The sequence below is a fragment of the Camelus dromedarius genome, chromosome X (assembly GCF_036321535.1).
Source record: "Camelus dromedarius isolate mCamDro1 chromosome X, mCamDro1.pat, whole genome shotgun sequence".
Taxonomy (NCBI): domain Eukaryota; kingdom Metazoa; phylum Chordata; class Mammalia; order Artiodactyla; family Camelidae; genus Camelus; species Camelus dromedarius.
The window spans coordinates 85,225,436-85,245,541 of record NC_087472.1 but is presented as its reverse complement, the minus strand read 5'-3'; the positions used below and the strand labels follow the sequence as shown (position 1 = coordinate 85,245,541).

General features: G+C 40.3%; 1 protein-coding gene across 2 annotated transcripts in view; it reads left to right on the top strand.

Annotated features, from left to right (window-relative positions):
• Nucleotides 1-19,060, top strand: part of SYTL5 (synaptotagmin like 5) — a 303,237-nt gene extending 284,177 nt beyond the window's left edge. For both annotated transcript variants that reach the window (XM_064483299.1, XM_064483298.1), the window contains 4 exons: nucleotides 4,169-4,277; nucleotides 5,492-5,636; nucleotides 8,160-8,368; nucleotides 9,120-19,060. In XM_064483299.1, the coding sequence (XP_064339369.1) occupies nucleotides 4,169-4,277; nucleotides 5,492-5,636; nucleotides 8,160-8,368; nucleotides 9,120-9,262 (606 nt within the window). In that variant the 3' untranslated portion in view covers nucleotides 9,263-19,060. The remainder of the gene's footprint in view (nucleotides 1-4,168; nucleotides 4,278-5,491; nucleotides 5,637-8,159; nucleotides 8,369-9,119) is intronic.
• Nucleotides 19,061-20,106: the final 1,046 nt, after the last annotated feature.

Sequence of the window (20,106 nt, the reverse complement as noted above, 5' to 3'; positions counted from 1 at the left end):
CTAATTTAGGGACAGTTCATTTTGTTTGAGCATGGTTTCAGTGATTAAAATTCTGTCATACCTTCCTAGCATAAATTCTGACTCTAGTGCATGATAACCAACAGTTTCTACTTGGAGTTTGTGTAAGGTGAAACAAAAACTGAAGAGTACTTTCCAAGTAAACCAAATGCAAACTCTTTCTAAATATTCATATTTTCCCCAATCCTTTGTAGCTTCAAGCCCCAATGTAATCCAATAGCAAATTTATTTTCAAGTCTTTAGTTCTTCTAAGGTATTGAACTTAATTTTTATAGTAGCAGCTGTCCTTTGGTACTCTTCAGTTTATGTGATATTAGATTGTTATGATTAGAGCCGCAGATAGGCTTGCCATGAAGAGCTTCGGGGACTGATGCAGCTGACTTGGTGAGCATGCCGTTCAACTGACGGGAGCAGGCATGCATGGTCTTTGTATAGGGGGTCCTGCTCTTCATTGGGAATGGAGAGCATTCATCTGATGAAGCAGTTAAATAAGGGCAGAGTATATATCTCCTGGATGGAGTGAAAACTCATTGAAAGCAGGGTTTTTGTCTTACGTCCCCACGGCTCTTAGCCAAATGCCTTAAAAGCAATACTACAGGAAGCCATTCTGTATGTGTTGGTAGAATTGAATGATTTGAATTGAATTGAATTCTGCTACCTTTTTCTGAGCAGGAGTTGGTTGAATAGTGTGAAATGGTGGCATGCCAGAGAATGTCGCTTTGAAATTTCCTTGCAGGATTACTCCTTCTTTTGAATTTGTTTTGTATGTGATTATAATGCTACAAGACTGCATCTTTGTTATCTTCTACTCTTACAAGATTTAGGACTACATTTATACAAAGTCACCAGTAAATTTGGATTTAAGCTAGAAACCAGTGGAACATTAATAAATCCCAGTAATGTATGCTTTGATCTCTACCGATATACCATATATTAGTATGTGACACCTGCACGTGTCACTTTTTCCTACCCATACATTTTCCTACCTGAAGATCTCAGCCAAAAGCAAATAGAGCCTGCACTGCTTAACTATTATTGTATAGAAAACTACCCTAAATCTTAGTGGCATAAAACAACAATTTGTTATTTTCACTCATGATTCGGTGAGGTGAGTGGGCTCAGCTAGGTGCTTCTCATTTAGGATCTCTTATATGGTTGCAGCTAGATGGGAGACTGAGGCTAAAGTCATCTGAAGGCTTGACTGGGCTGGTTTTTCCAGTTGACTGTCTCACACTGCCAGCTGGGAACTCAGCTAGGCCTGCCAACTAGAGCACCTATGGGTGGCTTCTCCATGTGGCTTGGACCTTGCATCACTTGTTCCCAGAGGGAGAACCCTAAGAATATTCATTCCAAGGGAAGACGTAGAAGCTGTTAATCGTAAGACCTGGGCCCCCAAACTGGCGCATTGTCACTTCTGCCATATTCTACTAGTCAAAGAGATCACAGGGCCCACTCAGGTCCAAAGAGAGAGGACAAACACCTCACCTCTCATTGGCTCTAGTATCAAGCAAGCAGTGACCTCCACTGTCCCAGTATCCATTCCTCCCTTCCTTCTTTAAAGTAACAAAACTACTATTGTGTTCAAGTTGGCAGTGTGGACAGGTTTTAAGGACTCATCTCCCAGCTTTCCTTGCAGCTGTGAGTGCCCATAAGCCCACAGTCCTGGCCAGTGACAAAGAGGCAGAAGTCACTGCTTGTGGGTTCTAAACAACTCCATGGAAATGGGAGTATAGCATCTGGGATTTTTCTCTTTCATTTGCCCTTTGTCTTATTCTTTTTGTTCCCTAGAGAATAGGCCAACAGGGTGATAGTCCTAGACTGCTGATTATATAATAGGGACATAACAGTACTGTTTGGCTGCATGTAAGCAACATGTTATGTTGCTTATTTCTGGACTTCACGCAACATGAGAAAAATAAAATCACTCCATTATAATGGATTTCAGTTTCAACTGATACATCTCATATATGGTCAAGTTTTAAGAATCCTTCAAGTATGGTTGAAAACAACGTGTGTTCTATAATTGTTGAGTATAGTAGATTTTCTGTATATCTGATGGATAAATCTTACTGTGTTTTTAAAATCTGTATCATTAGCAAACTGTATCTCCTGATCTGCCCTTTATTGAGAGAGGTATGTTAAAATGCCCCACTATGACTGTGGATAGTCAGATTGTTAAATTCTATGTCTTTTATTTTGAGGCAATATAATTGGATGCATTGGAAAAAAAAAAGCAGTGACCTCTTTTATCTGCCATAACGCCTATTATAATTTTCCATTTGTGACTTTCACATAAACTAAAGTTTACTGAAACTATCAAAACAATAAGAAAAGTCCTTTTATAAGGCTCTGGACTTAAAAATAATAAGATTAAATATTAGCTGGATAGTCTATTTCACCATCTAATCTCATTTGTGCCCCTGGCAAGAGAGCTGAATAAAATACTTCATATGATTTTCCCACCCTTAATAATAAGTTTTACCACCACCGAGAGGAGAGAAGGTCAGGCAAGGATTCATTTTCTTTGTAATGGTCTCAGTCTTTTTTGCTGAGGCTTGAACAGTTTCTGGCTTTGCTGGGAGTCTTGGGGTTTCTGAATTCTTGCAGTCTGCCCTCTCTCAGGGGAGAGCAGTTCTCAGCCATTGCTCAGCAGTCAAACTCCTGCAGGAAAAATCTGACAAAGTACACTAATTTTCTTACCCTGTTTATGAAAAATCTGTTGGCTCAGTGGCAAATGGGAGACCTACAGAACAGGGGCTCTGGGTATGTATGTGTTCAACCTGCCCTGCATTTTTCACTTTAAAATTTGATTTTGAGAAGATTGTAGCTCCAACTGCAGTTGTAAGAAACAATACAGAGAGATCCTATATACCCTTTACCTTGTTTTCCCCAATGATAACATCTTGCAAAGCTGTAGTGCAAAGCCACAACCAGGGTGGTAACATTGATACAATCCACTCACCTTATTCAGATTCCCTCAGGTTTTCATTTGTGTGTTTTTGTGTTTATTTTTATTCAGTTGTATCACATGCATAGCTTTTTGTATTCACTGCTACAGCCAAGATACAGAACAGTTCCATCGCCACGAGGATCCCTCGTGTTCTTTTATAACCACGCCCACCTCCCTCCTGTCACCACCCTAACCCCTAGTAGCCATGAATCTGTTCTCCATATCTATTATTTTGTCATTTCAAGAATGTCTTACAAATGGAATTGTATAGTAGGTATCCTGTTGAGCTGGCTTTTTTTTTTTTCACTCAGCATAAATCTCTAAAGATTCATCCAAGTTGTTGCATGTATCAATAGTCATCCCTTTTTATTGCTGAGTAGTACTCCATGGTATGTCTATTTAACAGTTTATTCAACCAGTTAACTATTGAAGGACATCTAAGTTGTTTCCAGTTTTGTACTATTACAAACAAAGATGATACAAATATATAGGTCCAGATTTTCCAGTGTACACCAGCTTTCATTTCTCTGGGATAAATGCTCACGAGTGTAAATTGCTAAGTTGTACAGTAGTTGTTAGTTTAGTCTTAATAAGAAAATGCCAAATTGTTTTCCAGAGTCACTACACCATTTTACAGTCCCACCAGCAATGTTTGAACCAGTTTTTTACATTGAATTTTAATGATGTGAATTACCAGTACAGCTGTTCATAGTTGCTGGCTGGCAGCCCAGTATGAATCAGACATTACTGCCTACCATCCCCTTCTTTGTCACTTAGGAAAGCCTGGAGACATCAAGGACAGACAGAAGTATCCTCTGGGGCTATTTTCAGTGATATCACTATATGTATTCCTGCCTCATAACCCATGTTATTTGTGTATGTTCAGTGATGGGTCCAGCCCTCAGTGCATCACAGGCACTCAGTGTCCATTGATACACCCCAATATGTGTTATATGCCTCCTCGCAAATTCCTTTTATTTTAATGGTTAAGAATTATATGTAAATACCTTCATAGAATCTTCCAGCCTCTCTTTTCTCATACCTAAGACATCTCTTAAACCAGTAAGTACTAACTTAGTTGAATGGGAATAAATTGTCACATTTAAGCCACCAAGTAAATGCTGTACAATGAAACATGGGCTCCAAAATTACAAACCAAGCATTCTCCCTTTTTCTTTTCATCTGTCTCCCCATGGCCAGGTGGAATTTGCTGCTGAGATTGGCCTTCAGTACAAAGGAGAGCTGACAGTTGTTTTACGTTACATACCCCCAGAGGAGAACCTGACACTTCCACTTGGACAGCTTCAAGGTAGAGGGGAAAAAAATCAGTGACTTTGATCAGAGAAATTTTGTTCCTAGAAGTGTAGAACTAGGGGTCAGGGCTTGGATGGACTGTGTTACTTCTGCATTACACAGATGGAATGGAAAGGGTCAGGTGTCACTGTCTTTTAAGGATAGTTGAGATATACATACTACATATGGGGAAGGGTGTGGGATTCTTACAAGGAAAGAACAAAGTTCATATTAGAAACCAACCCTATTGCTGAGATTTGTTTTTTGGACATCCCAGAGATCTAGGATCTTTCCCAGGGTGGACTGGGAGGGAGATGGGGACAGTCTGCTATATGGATTTATGACATTCACAGCCACTCAGGAAGGTTTGAGGATGAAATTAACCTGGAACACAGAGTATAAAGGAGAAATCCAGATGGAGTCAACTTTTAAGTCCCTCTTGCCCTTCTCCTCCAATAGTTCCAACAGGCAGCCTCCTTTCTCCTTCTCTTCCCATCACCCTCTTCAGTGTGACCCTGTGCAAATAACTCGCCATCTCTCAGCCTTGGTTTCCTCACTTCATAGGGCTATTGCAAGGATTAAATAGGTTCAGTCATGTAAAGTACTTAGAACAGCATTAAATTAAGATGGCAGTGGGCCGGTCATTATTCATGTTGAGTGTATTTCATCAGAATAGAAACGTGACACGGGACGTTTTCTCTCACCTCAAAATGTGACTGTGCCTGGGCTGTAGGCTGTAGAGCTGGCCCTGCCTGGAGCTGACAATGTACAAGACTCAACTATCCAAGACGGGAGTTAGGAACTTTCTCTTGGGGGGTCTTGGCCCCTGTCTGTAGCTTTCGCTGTAGCTGTTCCTCATGGAGAGCAGGGCTGTGGCCCAGGCAGCTCTCAGGGTCTTTTCCATTTTATTCCTTTATACCTTGTAGGGGAGTATTTAATTTTTAAAAGTTGTTTGTTCATTGTTTTTTAACAAATACAAATGAAAGATTTCTTCAGAAGGAATCCACTGGGGTAAAAACATTTGAATGAATACATGGAAAAGTATACAACAATGTAAAGACCTCATTCACTCAGCAAATGAAATAAATTTTTGTAGATTTTATTTGTAAATTTTGATATGGAAATCATTCCCTTCCCTTCTGTTTTTCTGCCCTCCCCTCAATTCTCTCTTCATTTTCTCTCTCCTTCCTTCCATCATTCTCTCTCTGTCTCTGTCTCTCTCTCTCATAGCTGATGCAGGAAAGAAGACCTTTAAAAGAGGAAAGAAGAAGGAATCACCTGTCATCTCTGGAGGAATACTAGAAGTGTTCATCAAAGAGGCAAAGAATTTGACAGCGGTGAAGTCAGGAGGCACTTCTGATAGCTTTGTGAAGGGGTAATTTTGTTTGAGCTCATTTTAGATGATATGTGATGGGAGATGAAATGATCTGTGATTCGTGAGACGGTGGTGGCTGTGTGGCTTCTATGTTGTTCTTATTCTAAATGTGCACGAAGAAAGAGCTCCCTTGAATGCTGGCACTTCCATCTAAAACCATACGAGAGGGAACTGCTGATTCTAGCATTCAGCCTGCTTTCCCTGTATTTCAGGATTTCCCATGCCTCTCACCTTCAAGACTGGCAAATTTTCCTGTGAGATTCATTTCTCGAAGGAGGAGAAAGTATGATTTTTCTACACGTAATAGACTTTTATTGGGCTTTGTTATCAGTTGGTGCTGGCAATAAGCAATGACAAACATACTGGTTCCTTGGTATTTTGCTCTCTTGGGGGAAATTGTAAAAAGTGGAGATGTCAGAGCATCCTCCCTAGAGGCTTCATAGAGGCTGGTGATGGCCTTGGGGAGGATCCAAGACTGCCTCCTGGGCATTTGTGTCCACTTTGTGGAGCACGAGCCAGTTTCTTGAGGGAATGGTGCCCTTTCAATGGACATTCTTCCCCATTCTCGGCAACCCAAACAAATCCCTCCTGATTTCTGTTTGAGATTTTTCTCCTATAATTAGAACTAGAACCGGAAGATTTTTCATTCATTCAAACAAACGCATAAATGCGCACCTTCCAAGCACTCAGTGCCGCAGTTCCAAAAACAAGACATGATCACTGCTCTCACAGAGCACCGTGAAACATACAAGGTGAAACAGATTCCCATGATGCCAAGCACGGGGTTAATTCTATGAGTCAGATGACAGTGTTATTCCCTCTCCTCAGTCCTTCTTGGAAAAGTATAATTTCCCCCACAGGGAAATGAGTCAAATCTTTACACTCAAGCATTCTAACTTGGGTAAAGGCAACGATAAGGAGAAGCAGATGTCTGGGGCTTCGCCACTGGTAAGTGTGTGCCCGAATCCTGGTCCATCTGTCCTTGACTCTTTCCCGTAGGAGGCTGAAGCACAGAAGAAACGTTTTCTGTGGGTCTTGCCGTTGAAATTGGCCTTAGCAGACCTTCCACCCAGTTCAAGCCTCTTCCTGCTCACTGGTGGGTTGAGAGGGGTGGCTCCTTGCCTGTGACCTCATTGTCCCACATTGCACGGCTGACCTAACATCTTCTGAAATACTTTTTACTTTAGCATGGTGAACATGTATGAAGCAGAGATAATAAACGTCAGTATCTTTGTTCTCTGTATATGTATTTTTAAAGGCCAGTAACTTTCTAGTAAATTCTCTCCCTAGTTACACTTAAACATTGAGCTGATTTTAAAGGGACCTCAGATTTTTTTTTTAAAGCGCATGAGAGAGCAAGAGTAGACCCTTCTGTAAAATTTAATATTAGAGACTATATCAGTTAACATTGGGTCTGTCTGTGAGCCAGCATAACACGGGCTTAAATAAGACAGAAGGTTTTTTCTTTTGTATGTAAACAAAGATTAAAGGTAAGGTATCCCATTGGCCAGAACTTAGTCACATGGCTAGACAAGCTACAAGGGAGGCTGGGGAATCTAGTCTTTATTCTGGACAATCTTGTGCTTAACTAAAGAATGAGATTTTTTTGTTTGGGGGGTTTTTGGGAGAAGAATAGGGAGAGAATGAATACTGGGAAATAAGCAATCTCTTTTTGGTACGTGAAATGAAATCTTAAGTGTCATAATGTATCTTTATTATAAAGTCATTTGTGGTATTTTTCATGTCTGTTTGGTGTACTAATTCCATCCCCATAAGTCTCCTTCCCGAAAGTATGCTCCCCAGTTCACCAGGTAATATGGTCAAAAACAGGGTAGAGAAAATGAGACAGGGAAGGGAGGGAAGCTGATAAAAATATGTTAATGGACAGGTTACCACTGTGGGCAACTGGGGCTGAGTTCCACTGGGGAAGCATCAAGGAGCTCCGTGGAATGTACCTTAGGATCATCCCTTCAAGGAACAGGGAAGCTGGGAGACTCATCCACCAGTTTCCAAAACTCATTGGTTGAAGGTTGCTTCTAAGGATATTAAATTCCCAGTAATCCCAGGCTTTCCTGCACATAAGCTGAGTCAGCTCAGACAGCACCAAAGTCCTTAACTGGAGAAGCCAAGAGACACAAGTGCTTGAGGTGGGGAGCTGTCAGCGTGCCAGGAAGTACTCATCTTGGCGTCAGGTGGGCTCAGTGGTGGGCCACAGATGATGAAAGGCAGGACGTTAATACATAGTGTCTCCCGCAGGAGGAATTTTCATTTTAAGATGAGGGAAGGACCAAAGCGGGATTAGAAAGAAGAGTGCGGGCATTTTACTATTGCCCCACTTAAATAATAAACCATTCTACTAAATAAACCCAGATTTAGGTACAGAAGAACCTCAAAGAGAAAATTAAATACACACACGCACACACACGCACCCCCCAGCAATTGTGGGAAACTGAAATGACTGCTCAGGGATGCCCTTTTCTGCCTGCTGTCTCACTGATGGCTTGATTGTGTTTTCTCCGGCAGCTACCTTCTCCCTGATGATAACAAAGCCACCAAGCACAAAACTCTGGTAATAAAAAAGAGTGTTAACCCTCAGTGGAATCATACTTTCATGTTCAGTGGCCTGAATCCCCAGGATATAAAGAATGTTTGCCTAGAACTGACCGTCTGGGACAAGGAGGCCTTTTCCAGCAACATCTTTCTGGGAGGAGTGCGTTTGAATTCCGGAAGCGGTGAGGGACCTGGGGCTTCTGATGGGGTGGGGTGGGGGAGGCGGAGAAGGACTTCCAAGACTAACTTTACTTCATCCTCTTCTCAGTTCTCTCCAGCGCTTGCAGCCCTTACTCACACTGGTTGAATTAAAAGGAAATCAGTTTATTCCCTAAAAAAAATTACATCTCAGGTGGTTCAAACAGGTCATGGAAACACTCCACTGATGCCACAACTACAGCAGGGTGAATTGGGGGAAAATTACAGCGGTAGAGCACGTGCAGCCCTGCAAAATCTCATCCCAAAGCTAGGGCCAGACATAGGTGGTCTGTGTGCCCTGTGGTCAGTGTTCCTGTGGAGAACGACCCCGCCACTCTGATGGTCTACTTATTTATAGATTAAGGAGAGCCAAGACTATATCTGCTATTAAATGAAAACTGCCCAGTCACAGAAGTGGCCTTGTTCCAAAGGGAGAGCCCAGTCCAGCCTGTTCTTCTGTCATGTTAACTCAGTCCAGATGAGCCAGCTTTCTGCTTAAACTACCAAAGTGAGGAAGCAGTGAGTCCCAAGGGCCATTCTGATTTGTTCCTCATCATCCGGGCAGAAGAGAGTCATGCAGGCCGCAAAGGATGTATTCCATGCTCACGCCACTCACTAGCTGTGGTGAGGACAAGGCTCTCTGGTCAACAGGCCCCCTCAGAGGTTGACAGGTGTCTTCCAGAAGATCAAAACATTTCATTTGTTAAATATAATGCTCCCTCTTCTCATCTTTAGGTGTGAGCCATGGGAAGAACGTGGATTGGATGGACTCTAAGGGGGAAGAGCAACGCCTTTGGCAGAAGATGGTGGACAATCCTGGGACTCCTGTAGAGGGCGTACTCATGCTCCGTTCCAGCATGGGGAAGAGTAAACTCTGAAGGTACCAGTTCTCCTAAATGAGGCCTCCAGGGACTGTCTGGTTGTTACTTCCGACCAGCAGCAGGCTTGGGACCTGGATTCTGCTTCCCTGCCATTTCTCACCTGAGGGTATTGGGATGCGAGGGGAGAGATGTGAGTGTTACGAACATTTATGGTCTTGCCAAGTGTCTACAAAAGCTTGCACCTCTATGTGTCCAGGGGCCGGGGCTTTTTGTGTTTGGATGATAGAAGGTGTACCACGCTGTCCTATCAACAAGCAGATTGTGCAATGATTCATAGGTTTTCCACCAGAAGGGAAATAGCATGTGCTTGTTTGAAACTCTGATTGAGATGGAGAGTCCCCAGATTTATTCTTATTATAAGTTGCTTTAGGTTTTCTCCAGGTCTGAGGGAAAAGGAGGCCACTGGAATGTAGACCACTTGAAGAGTAAGGAGAAGGGATATTGTTTACCTTTTCCTCACCCTGCGAGTCCCCATGATGGAAAGAAGGCATTGTGGAGGTGGTTGCTGGGGCAAGGGGGTGGCCCTCTTCTTATAGCAAACTTGTGGATTAATCAGGTAAGTTTTCAAGATGAGCCAACAGGTTTTTCTCTGGTGACTATATAATTTATAATCTAAATCATCCCACTTTGGGGAGTGAAGAGAGCTAAGTCATTATCCCAGAAAAGCAGATGTCAACCAGGATTAACCTGAGAGAATTGGGATATAGGGTCACCCTACTTATGATCTAGCTGTTAGAGAGCTCTGTTGTAAACATTTCTTTTATAAAATGTTCTAAGCCACTAACTAAAAGGGGATAAGAAATAATACACATTTTGAGCCCCTACTTGCGTCACATCTACTATATCCCATTGATCAAAGGAAGTCACGTGGCCAAGCCCAAAATCAGAAGGAAGGGATGAAAGGTTGTGGCCTGTAGTTCAGTCTACCATACCGCTTGTCCCCTGGAATTCCAGATGCTTTAGCCACCAAACTTAGATGAAAGGTAGTTAAAGGTGAAAGGGACCTCAGACCTGGTTCCTCATTTTGACAATTCCACATGTGACTCCCAGAGAAGAGACATGACTTGCCCAAGATCATATAGAAGCTGTGACTGTATCTGGACTTAAATCCAGGTGAGACTCCTAGGCCCATGTTCTTTCCACTGCAGTCTTTAGCATCATCCTATGCTTATTGGGATGGACAAGAGGACTTAGATCAAGGAAGGTGGAGCGAAGTTTGATTATTTGTGTATGAACATACCTGACCAAGTCTTCTTCTGGAGTCATGTTTTAGCCCCTCAGCTCATTTTTTCACTTGAATTCATGTCAAATCCTCAAAACGATGGATAATGAATTTTAGTAGTAGGAAAGCTAGAATCATCGTCAGGCTTATTCTAGCTAATTGTTTCATGTTCTAAATTTCTTCTTGAATTTTGAGGACGAATTTAAGCATATATTTAGTATTATTCTTCGTAAGGGGGATAAGCAATCCATGTTCACTATTATTCAAAAATAGGCTGTCTAATTCTAGGAAATTGGCATTATTGGTCTAGTGTAGCTTAGTACATACTGTACAATTTTATTTTTAAACTCACATCCATATCTTTATGTTGCCCTTCTTAAAAACAAATCAAAAAGTGTAAGATCATCGCTACTTCCTATATTGGAAAAATAAATTGTCTTTGGGCTTGATGTGACTCAGCATGTCTTCAATGACATTTTTAGGGGAGGTGAGAAGGTGGCAATGGTGAAGCCTAGAGACATCTCTAAAGTAGACAAAATGAAATAGATTTATTCACTAATAATAAAAGTGGCAAAATAATCAATTCCAAAATTAATAACTTGAACTCAAGACGAGCATTACCTTGATGTATTCAGACCTTTGCCACATTTAGAGCAATTCTCTGTATCGTGATTTCATATACTCCAACATCTAACTGGGTCTTTCCATAATGCAAGACCCAGGTATGCAGAAGTCCAGCAGAAACCTGTTGGTGTGGTTCTCAGAGATAAAAGAGAAATTGATCTTTAGGTTACTCTTTTTTACTAAGTATAGTGTAGAAGTACAAAGAATATTTTTAAATACAGGTGATAAATGTGAAAGGCACAAAATTCAAAATAGGTCTGAATTTTGAAAAGTTAAGTCTTACCCTTCCTCTTCCATATCAGAGTATATTGACAGTCTCGTTCATTTTTTATGGCTACAGGGTATTACATTATAGGGATATATTAAATTTACTTAACCAGTCCTATCAAATGCCACATTAAATATGGTTAACTAAGCTATATATGTTTGGTGGCTTTTCTAAGCCATCTTTTTTTAAAAAAAATAAACACTTTGAAATTCAAAATAAGATGTATATAATACACAGCAGCAATTCTACTTTGGGGGTATTTATCCTACAGAAATAGATACATATGTGAGAAGTGAGTGCATATAAGGGTATTTATTGCAAAGGACTGGAAACAACCCAAAAGCCCACCAACAGATGCTTTCTGTAATATCATACATGCCTGATTTTTCTGTTTCATCGATTGCTCCCTTTCCTTCTCTGTTAAAGGTGGTTTTTTTTTTTTTTTTTTTGTTAAATTGAAGTGTAGTCAGTTACAATGTGTCAGTTTCTGGTGTAGAGCACGATGTCCCAGTCATATATATACATATATATATATTCAGTTTCATATTCTTTTTCATTAAAGGTTATTATAAGATATTGAATATAGTTCCCTGTGCTATACAGAAGAAACTTGTTTTTTAAAATCTATTATTACATACAGTGGCTAATATTTGTAAATCTCAAACTCCCAAATTTATCCCTTCCCACCTGCTTTCCCCAATAACCATAAGATTGTTTACTATGTCTGCAAGTCTGTTTCTGTTTTGTAGATGAGTTCATAGTGGCCTTTTTTTCTTTTTTTTCTTAGATTCCACATATAAGTGATATCATACGGTATTTTTCTTTCTCGTTCTGGCTTACTTAGAATGACGATCTCTAGGTCCATCCATGTTGCTGCAAATGGCATTATTTTATTCTTTTTTATGGCTGAATAGTATTCCATTGTATGAATATACCACAACTGCTCTATCCAGTCATCCTTTGTTAAAGATTCTTGAGTGTTAAAAATTTGATTCTTTGATGCTTGTCCTTTGTTTTCTTGTCACTTTATCGACCCTCTCAGGCATTATCATGTATTGGATCCTCTTGGTTTTATGACCATTTACATGCTTATAACTTCAGATTCACATCCCAACCCAGACCCTTCCCCTCAGCCCCAGGCCCAGATCCAGCTGCCTGTATGACATCTCTACCAAGATAGCTTGTGTTTTCAACATGTTACAAAATGAACTCTTTCTTCTACCCTCTCCCTTACACTCATGTCTTTCTGTTCTGGTACACCCTGTCCAGTACCTGGTACCATCATCCAACAGCTTATACTAACTAGACACTGGGTAGTGGTCTTTTTTTTTTTAATTATTGACATATAGCTGACTTACAATATTATATTAATTTCAGCTGTACAACATAATTTGATATTTTTATAGATTATACTCCATACAAAGTTGTTACAATATATTGACTATATTCCATGTGGTATACATTACATCCTTGTAACTTATTTATTTTATACCTTGTAGTGTGTACCTGTTAATCCCTTTCACCTATTTTACCCCTCCCCTGATTACTTTACCCTCTTGTAACCACTAGTTTGTTCTATGTGTCTGTGAATCTATTTCTGTTTTGTTATATTTGTTTGTGTTTTATTTTTTAAATTCCACATATAAGTGAAAACATAGAGTATTTGTCTTTCTCTGTCTGACTTATTTCACTAAGCATGGTACCCTCCAAGTCCATTCATATTGCTGCAAATGGCAACATTCCATTTTTTTTATGGCTGGCTAATGTTCCATTGTATGTATATACCACATCTTCTTTACTCATTCATCTGTTGATGGACACTAAGGTTGTTTCTATAACTTGGTGATTGTAAATAACGCTGCTATGAACATTGGGTGCATATATCTTTTCAAATTAGTGATCTTTGATGTATGTCTTTTCCTTACCCTCGGGCAAAATCAATCCGGAAATCATCGATTCTGCCTCCTAAATATTTCAAAAACCTGCCAATTTGTCACCATCTCCGTGCCACCACCCAAGTACAAGCCGCCATTACCCCTTTCTACAATTATGACAGTCTCCCAGCTGCTCTCTATGCAGCCACTCTTGCCCTCCCTCAATCCACTCTCCATATGGTGGCCAGATATTCCCAACATGTTATTTTCAAATGTTTGAACATGCAGAAAAGTTGAAATGCTTTTAGGGTGAACACTGTGGTACCCACTACCTAAATTCAGCTTCGTTAGCAGTACTTAGTCATTATTATCTGTCCATCTACAGAGTGATCTTTTTTAAAATGCAGATCTCATCCTGCTTTAAAACCCTCTGTGGCTTTCACTTGCCCTGAGAATAATGTCCAGATTCTTCTTCCTGGCATGCCAGGCCCTGTATAAGATCGTTGCTGCCTCCTCTCCGCTCATCCCAGGCCATGACTCCCCTCCCGTTCTCTTCCGCCACACAGTGCCTTTTTCTGCTTCTCAGTTGTACGAGCCTCTATCCCATCTCATGTCTTTTGCAAAGGAATCTTCTTGCCCCTTCTCCACATTGGTCTGCTTTCCATTAATCATCCAGACCTTAAACGTTACCTCCTCAGGGAAACCTCCCCTGACCCCCCCTCTGCCTGGCTAGGTCACAACAGCTTACCTCTATTTCCCCTTCGCTACCTACATCACAATTATAAGAAATTATCCATGCAATGAGTCTTTTAATGCCTGTGTCAATTCCCTCCCCACCACATCCCTAGAATGTAAGATTCATAAGGGCAGAGATGTTATTTATATTTTTTCACAGCTATATCCCCTGTGCTTAGTTCAGAGTGGATAATGAAAAAATTATTTGTGGATTAAGTGAAAATGAAAAAAAAATGTTACATCAGAGAATGTTAGACCAGTAAGCATCTTGAGAGATGACTGTTCCTAACTTCCAATTAATAGACAAAGAAACTGGGACCCACATAGATCAAGAAAAATCTCTGAATATGATTGCTGATTGATCTTTTCAAAGCAACCCTCCCACAAGTACTGTAGTTAAAACCCTAGACAGTTCAGCCCAGCCGCTCTTGGCATAGATAAAAGCATAGAGTGTGCTCTCCAGCCCAGCATCTCAGCTTCTCAGAAGAAGAGATCGTGGCCTTGTCTGGAGGATCCTGCTCCCTATTTGGAGCAGCCCTCAATTTTCCCTCAGTTGAATCTGATGAGTTGTAAAGGGACATGGGCCAGCTTACAAGCCTGACATGATCCATTCAGTTTGTAAATAGCACTGCAGGACACATAGCACATTCAGTGTATCAGCACTCATTTCGCTTATGCTGTTATTGTCAGTGAAATTATCAGGATATAGATTTTCAGGCCACAAAAGCACCACCAGCAAAGATATTTGGGTGAAACTTTTTATTCGTGGCCTCCTTTTCCTTAAGAAACTTACACAAATATATGATCAATCATGATTAAGGACTTAGCTAAACTGATGGGTGAATTGAGCCTACCTGATTCGCAGTAATACTAGCCTCCTCATCACCTGCTACCGCAAGGTTTCTATGTGGCAGGGGAGCAGAAGGCTGTGGGACAAATAAGTGCAAAGCCCACTTTCAGAAGCAAAGTGGATCCAGATATCACATCCCAGAAGCACCTCAGAGTGAAATACTATGGCACTTGGGGCTGTGATCAGTGTTTGTTTTTTCTTCCATGTAGATATTTCACATTAAACTGAGCGTTGCCTTTAGAAGTTGGCAGAAGGGCTTTCCTCCCAACATGGTATCATTTATGGCCTCTAAAATGAAAACATAAATCAAATGAGGACATTCATACAGGCAAAACTATAACAAAGATTGGATTTGGCAAGGTTTGAACAAGAGCCATGGAAATTGGGCCATATCAAGGATTCCAAAGGCTTGTCTGAATCATCTAGGGTGTGAATTTAATACATTGATTCCAAAGCATTGCCGCAAACCTCCTGAACAAAATCTCCAGAAAACTCCATCATTTTTATCTTGGGTTATTCTAATATGAATGATCACAGTTTGAGAAACACTGCATTAGAGGACAGATTATGTTGACTATATTATTTGGACCAACTCTACATCATGATGACAAATTGGATTTGGCTAACCTGGGCATTATTAATTGGAAGGCAACCATGGTGAGGTGGAAGTAGCCTAAACTTGAACTCAGATTGACATCAGTTCAAGTCTTGACTAGACTACTTACCAACCAAGTGACCTCTCATTCGAGTTAATTATCCGTTCTAGGCCTTGATCTACTTGCCTCTAAACTAGGGATAATTAGGCTATCTTGGAGTAATTGAAGCTATCAAATGACATAATATGTGTAAATATGCTTTGTAAATTTTAACCCACTGTGGAAAAAAAGGTCATTATTAGTGAGCTAGAAATAGCAATCTGTGGTTCATAATCTCTTAAGCCCCTCTTTTCCTGAGAGCTTTGTTAGGTCTTAATCATTCTATGTACAATGAAGTGGTCCCCAGTGTACAGCAACAATACAAAAAAAACCCCTTACTTCGCTGTGTCACCCGTTGTAGGTGATAGTAATTTATCTATATTTAGGCTGGAATTTCCTACTTTATCTGATTAGGTAATATGTATTGCAAAAGTGTTTGATCTGATGAAGAGAAAACCTGGTCAGTTTTTTGTTAAAAGGTTATTGAACCCATAAGTAAACCGTTTCCACCTTTCTCCTTAACACCTTTCAGTGTAATGACCCATCTCTTTCTATAGCCCATCGCCTATCCCCCATGTCAGAGAGATCAATCCTGCCTTCCTCACAGGCATGTTGTTCAGAATCATGCTTTTTATCTACAGAAGGAAGCTTACCATTTTGTCAACACAAATTCCACCAAAATATAGATTGCTGTTGTCATTATAAGGAATGCAGTGTTTCAAAGAGTAGTGATCGTGCCTTATTTATTACCTCATTAGAATTTATCAAACTATCCTGGTAGAGGGTTCCTTTCATACTTGGTCAAGGGAAGGAAAATATATAGTTAGTATCACCTATAAGATAGTAGATCATATTTTTCTCTCCAGTATTTCAGCACAAGAGGATACTTGTCTCTAATTTGTTTTCCTTTTTCTCTGACTGAGGCAGAAATTAATACCACAAGCAAGTAAGATATTTCATTATAATAGTTAAAGCAAAAGTTTAAATCATTGGCATCTGCTGAGAAAAAAAGGTCTCTTTATACAAAGACAGAGAACTAGGTATGTATTTGAATCTAAATATTTTATTTTTACCCCTTTATCGTTAGATCTGTTTACTTTGGAGAAGGAATCTGATTGTTTCCTCCAAGCATTTTCTTCTACTTAGCCGAAGTTTCATTTTGTGTTCAGAAAGTTGAAACTTGTTTGTGCAGATCCATGGGAACTGATGAGTCCCAACAGTGAAACGTTTAAAATCTTTCACATTTGGTAAGAAGGAAGGAAGGGAGCCATTCTGTTACAAAACAGTTTATGTCAATCATTTCTGTTTGAACTGTAGTTGGAGTCATCAAGCATTGGTACTATATTTTCATTTTCATCCTTTTCAATATTCATTATTCATAAATGGACATTTTTGAGGAGAGATCATTGGCTTTCAGTTGATGTGAAGAAATAAATGTCTAGACTTTCTGGAGTCTTCTTGCTTTTGACCTTGCTCACTACCCACAATTAATTTGACCTCCGTAATTCCTAAGTATCTTCTTCCCTTGTCTTTCTAACTGATGGGTGCAGCCCAGAACCTTAGGAGATGCCCTTTAATGCTTTTTTCACGTGGATTAATGGAAATGTTATTATTAATTTTAACTCTTTCCTGTCACCTCTGAACCCAGCTCCTTTAGAGTCATTTGTTTACAAAGCATCTGAATACAGAGTCAGGTGGAAGGAGGGAGTACTGCCCTTGCTGCTTCCCAGGGTATCAAATTATAACGGGTACCAAACACCCCTGGAAAGGTAATGAGGTAGAGAACTCCTCTCAGAAAGAGTATGGTATTAGCAGGAAGAAATGATGTCTGCTTGAGTACCTAAGTGTGTTGTGGACCTCATGCCCGAAGAGCAATTCATGGTTGATGAAAGATAGGTCTGGTTAGAGACAGGGCTTCTGTTTTGCTGAATGGGATATATAACCTGGGACAGGTATGAATTGCTAAGGACATTAGGGAAAAGTGGATTTGCTTCCATTGGAGATTTCCGTCCATTGGAGATTTCCTGTATCTCTTCCACCAGGCAGGATTCCTCAAAATACACGTTGCATAAATATTTAAAGACCCTTCAAGAGGAGAACCACATCATCATGGCAAGAATCAGCCCAACTCTGAAGGCACTAGTTCCCCATTCCTGGGTTGAGTGTAGTTGTCACAGGCTGGCTGTTTTTCTCTGGGCCTGAACATGAGTCCAAGGATTTAGTGGGCGGGAGAGGGAAGACACACTTTCAATATCCTAAGAACAGCTAAGGATCACTGGGTCACTGGGATGTTGGAATGGCAGCTCTCCTTGGGAAGAAATAAGAGTCGTAATTTTTCCAAACTCTGCCAAAGGCTGGGTCACCTATGTGTGAATGTATTCATTTCTGCTTTGTTCCTGGTACCCACGTGCTTTGGCTGCCAATTTACTTTCCTAACCTTATGCTCTCATAGGAAGTTGATCTCTTTGTTTGTTTTTAAATTAATTGACGTTAGACTAAGAAATTAGAGCAGTATGAGGTTTACAGAAAAATTAAGCAGAAAGTACAGAGTTCCTATACACAACCACTCCTCTCCCCTGCCAGTTTCTCCTATTATTAACATCTTTTGTTGGTGTGGTACATTATTACAATTGAGTAACCAATATTGCTATATTATTAATCAAAGTCCATAGTTTATATTAGGGTGCATTCTTGGTGTTTTACAGTTGTATGGGTTTTAACAAATGCATAATATCATGTATCCACAATTACATTATCATACAGAATCATTTCACTGCCCTAAAAATCCCCTATGTGCCAACCTCTGGCAACCACTGGTCTTTGTACTGTCTCAAAATTTTTTCCTTTCCTCAGAATGTCATAATTGGAATTATACAGTATGTAGCCCTTTCCGACTTGCTTCTTTCGCTTATCGATAATGCATTTAAGGTTCCTACATGTCTTTCTGTGGCTGGATAACTCATTTATTTATTTTCATTGTGGTAGGAGCACTTAATGTGAGATCTTCCCTCTTAACAAAGCTTCAAGTGTGTGATACAGTATCTTTGTTTTTAAGGAGAGAAGGAGAGAAGGAGATAGACAGAGGGAGGGAGAGAGAAGGGTAGATCTAAGAAACAATAACATCAAAAAGAGATTCCCTGGAGATGATGGGAGGTCTGCATTTGTTTTGCTAGCTTTCTTGGTTTTCTTGTTGGCTGCAAAAGACTGTTCCTATTTACTTGCTTTGCCATGTTTGGTGCAAAATTTGTAGCAATACTAAAATGCTTAACATGCCTACTTCTCAGCTTCTGTATGGAACATGTACCCCAGACCAAAGCTTTGTGCCACTCTGTACTTGCTGCAAAGTGTAATGTCTTTTTCATTAAATTCCCTTTCCTAATATCTCTAATGTGTTCTATTACAAGTTATTCCTGGGTGCTTGAAGATGCATATCCTTGAAGATGCATTGCATGTCACCTGTTCCTCCTGTTTTTATTCTTTCTTGTCTTTGGAGCAAAGCACATTTGCTGAATTGAGGCACACAGATTGGATGAACGTCTGGTGTGTTTCTAAGGTCGGGATGATGCTAAACAACTCTTCTTGGTGCTTGGCTATTGCATCTGACCCTCATTTTGGTTTTTGCTCACTTATTTTCCTGTAAATCTGATACTATTGCTTTTTAGCCCTCCTGTCAGTAAATCAGGGGTAATGACAAGGGGATGGATCAGAAGTAACATTTATTAAGCACCTACTGTACATCAGGGGTTTACAAATTGTTACCTTATTAGCTATGTTTAAAAAAGACAAAGGATGAAAAAAAGATGTGAGTCTTAGAGAGGTTGAATAACTTGCCCAAGTTTCCTAACTAGTGTATCATAGAGCCTCACCCCACACGGAGCTCCCCCACTTCAGATCCCAAAGCGCATACTCTGTCTTCTTCACTGAATTGTACCCCAGATAGAAAGTCCATGCTTGTTATGAGCCGGCGACTTGCTTCTCAAAGTGTGATTCATGATTAGCAGCATTAGCTTCACCTGGGAGCTTGTTGGAAATGAGGAATGGTGAGCCCCAAGGCAGAATGAATCAGTATTCATTATAACGAGATCCTTAGTTGATCTGCAAGCACAGTAAACTTTAAGAAGCCTTGGTGTAGGGAACGGGGCAGACTGCAACTTAGTACTGAAGGCACTTGGTACTTGAAAGTTGTAGTTGATGTGAACGTTGGCCGAAGACACGCCCCATTTATCAGTTCTTTCTTTGAGCCCTTTCTCCTCCTTAGTTTTGATTTCTCCCCATGAACACGTGCATGATTACTAGCATTCTTTTCTTCTTGTGTTCTCCTGTAACTGTCCTGAAGACATTCCCCAGTGTGTAGCTGACCCGTTTCAGAGTATGTGCAATGAAGACTTGGGTATTTTTTTTTCTATTGCAGATGAGTCTTCCAACCTGCTGAATCCAATAAGCACCAACTGAATCTAGATACAGTCTCCTCTAAGCCTGAGGAAGTAGAGCTCCTAAGAGCTTTTTTCCATGATACTGATCAGACATCTTCTAGATGGTGTCTCTTCTATGCCAGTCAGTATTGAGCACTTGT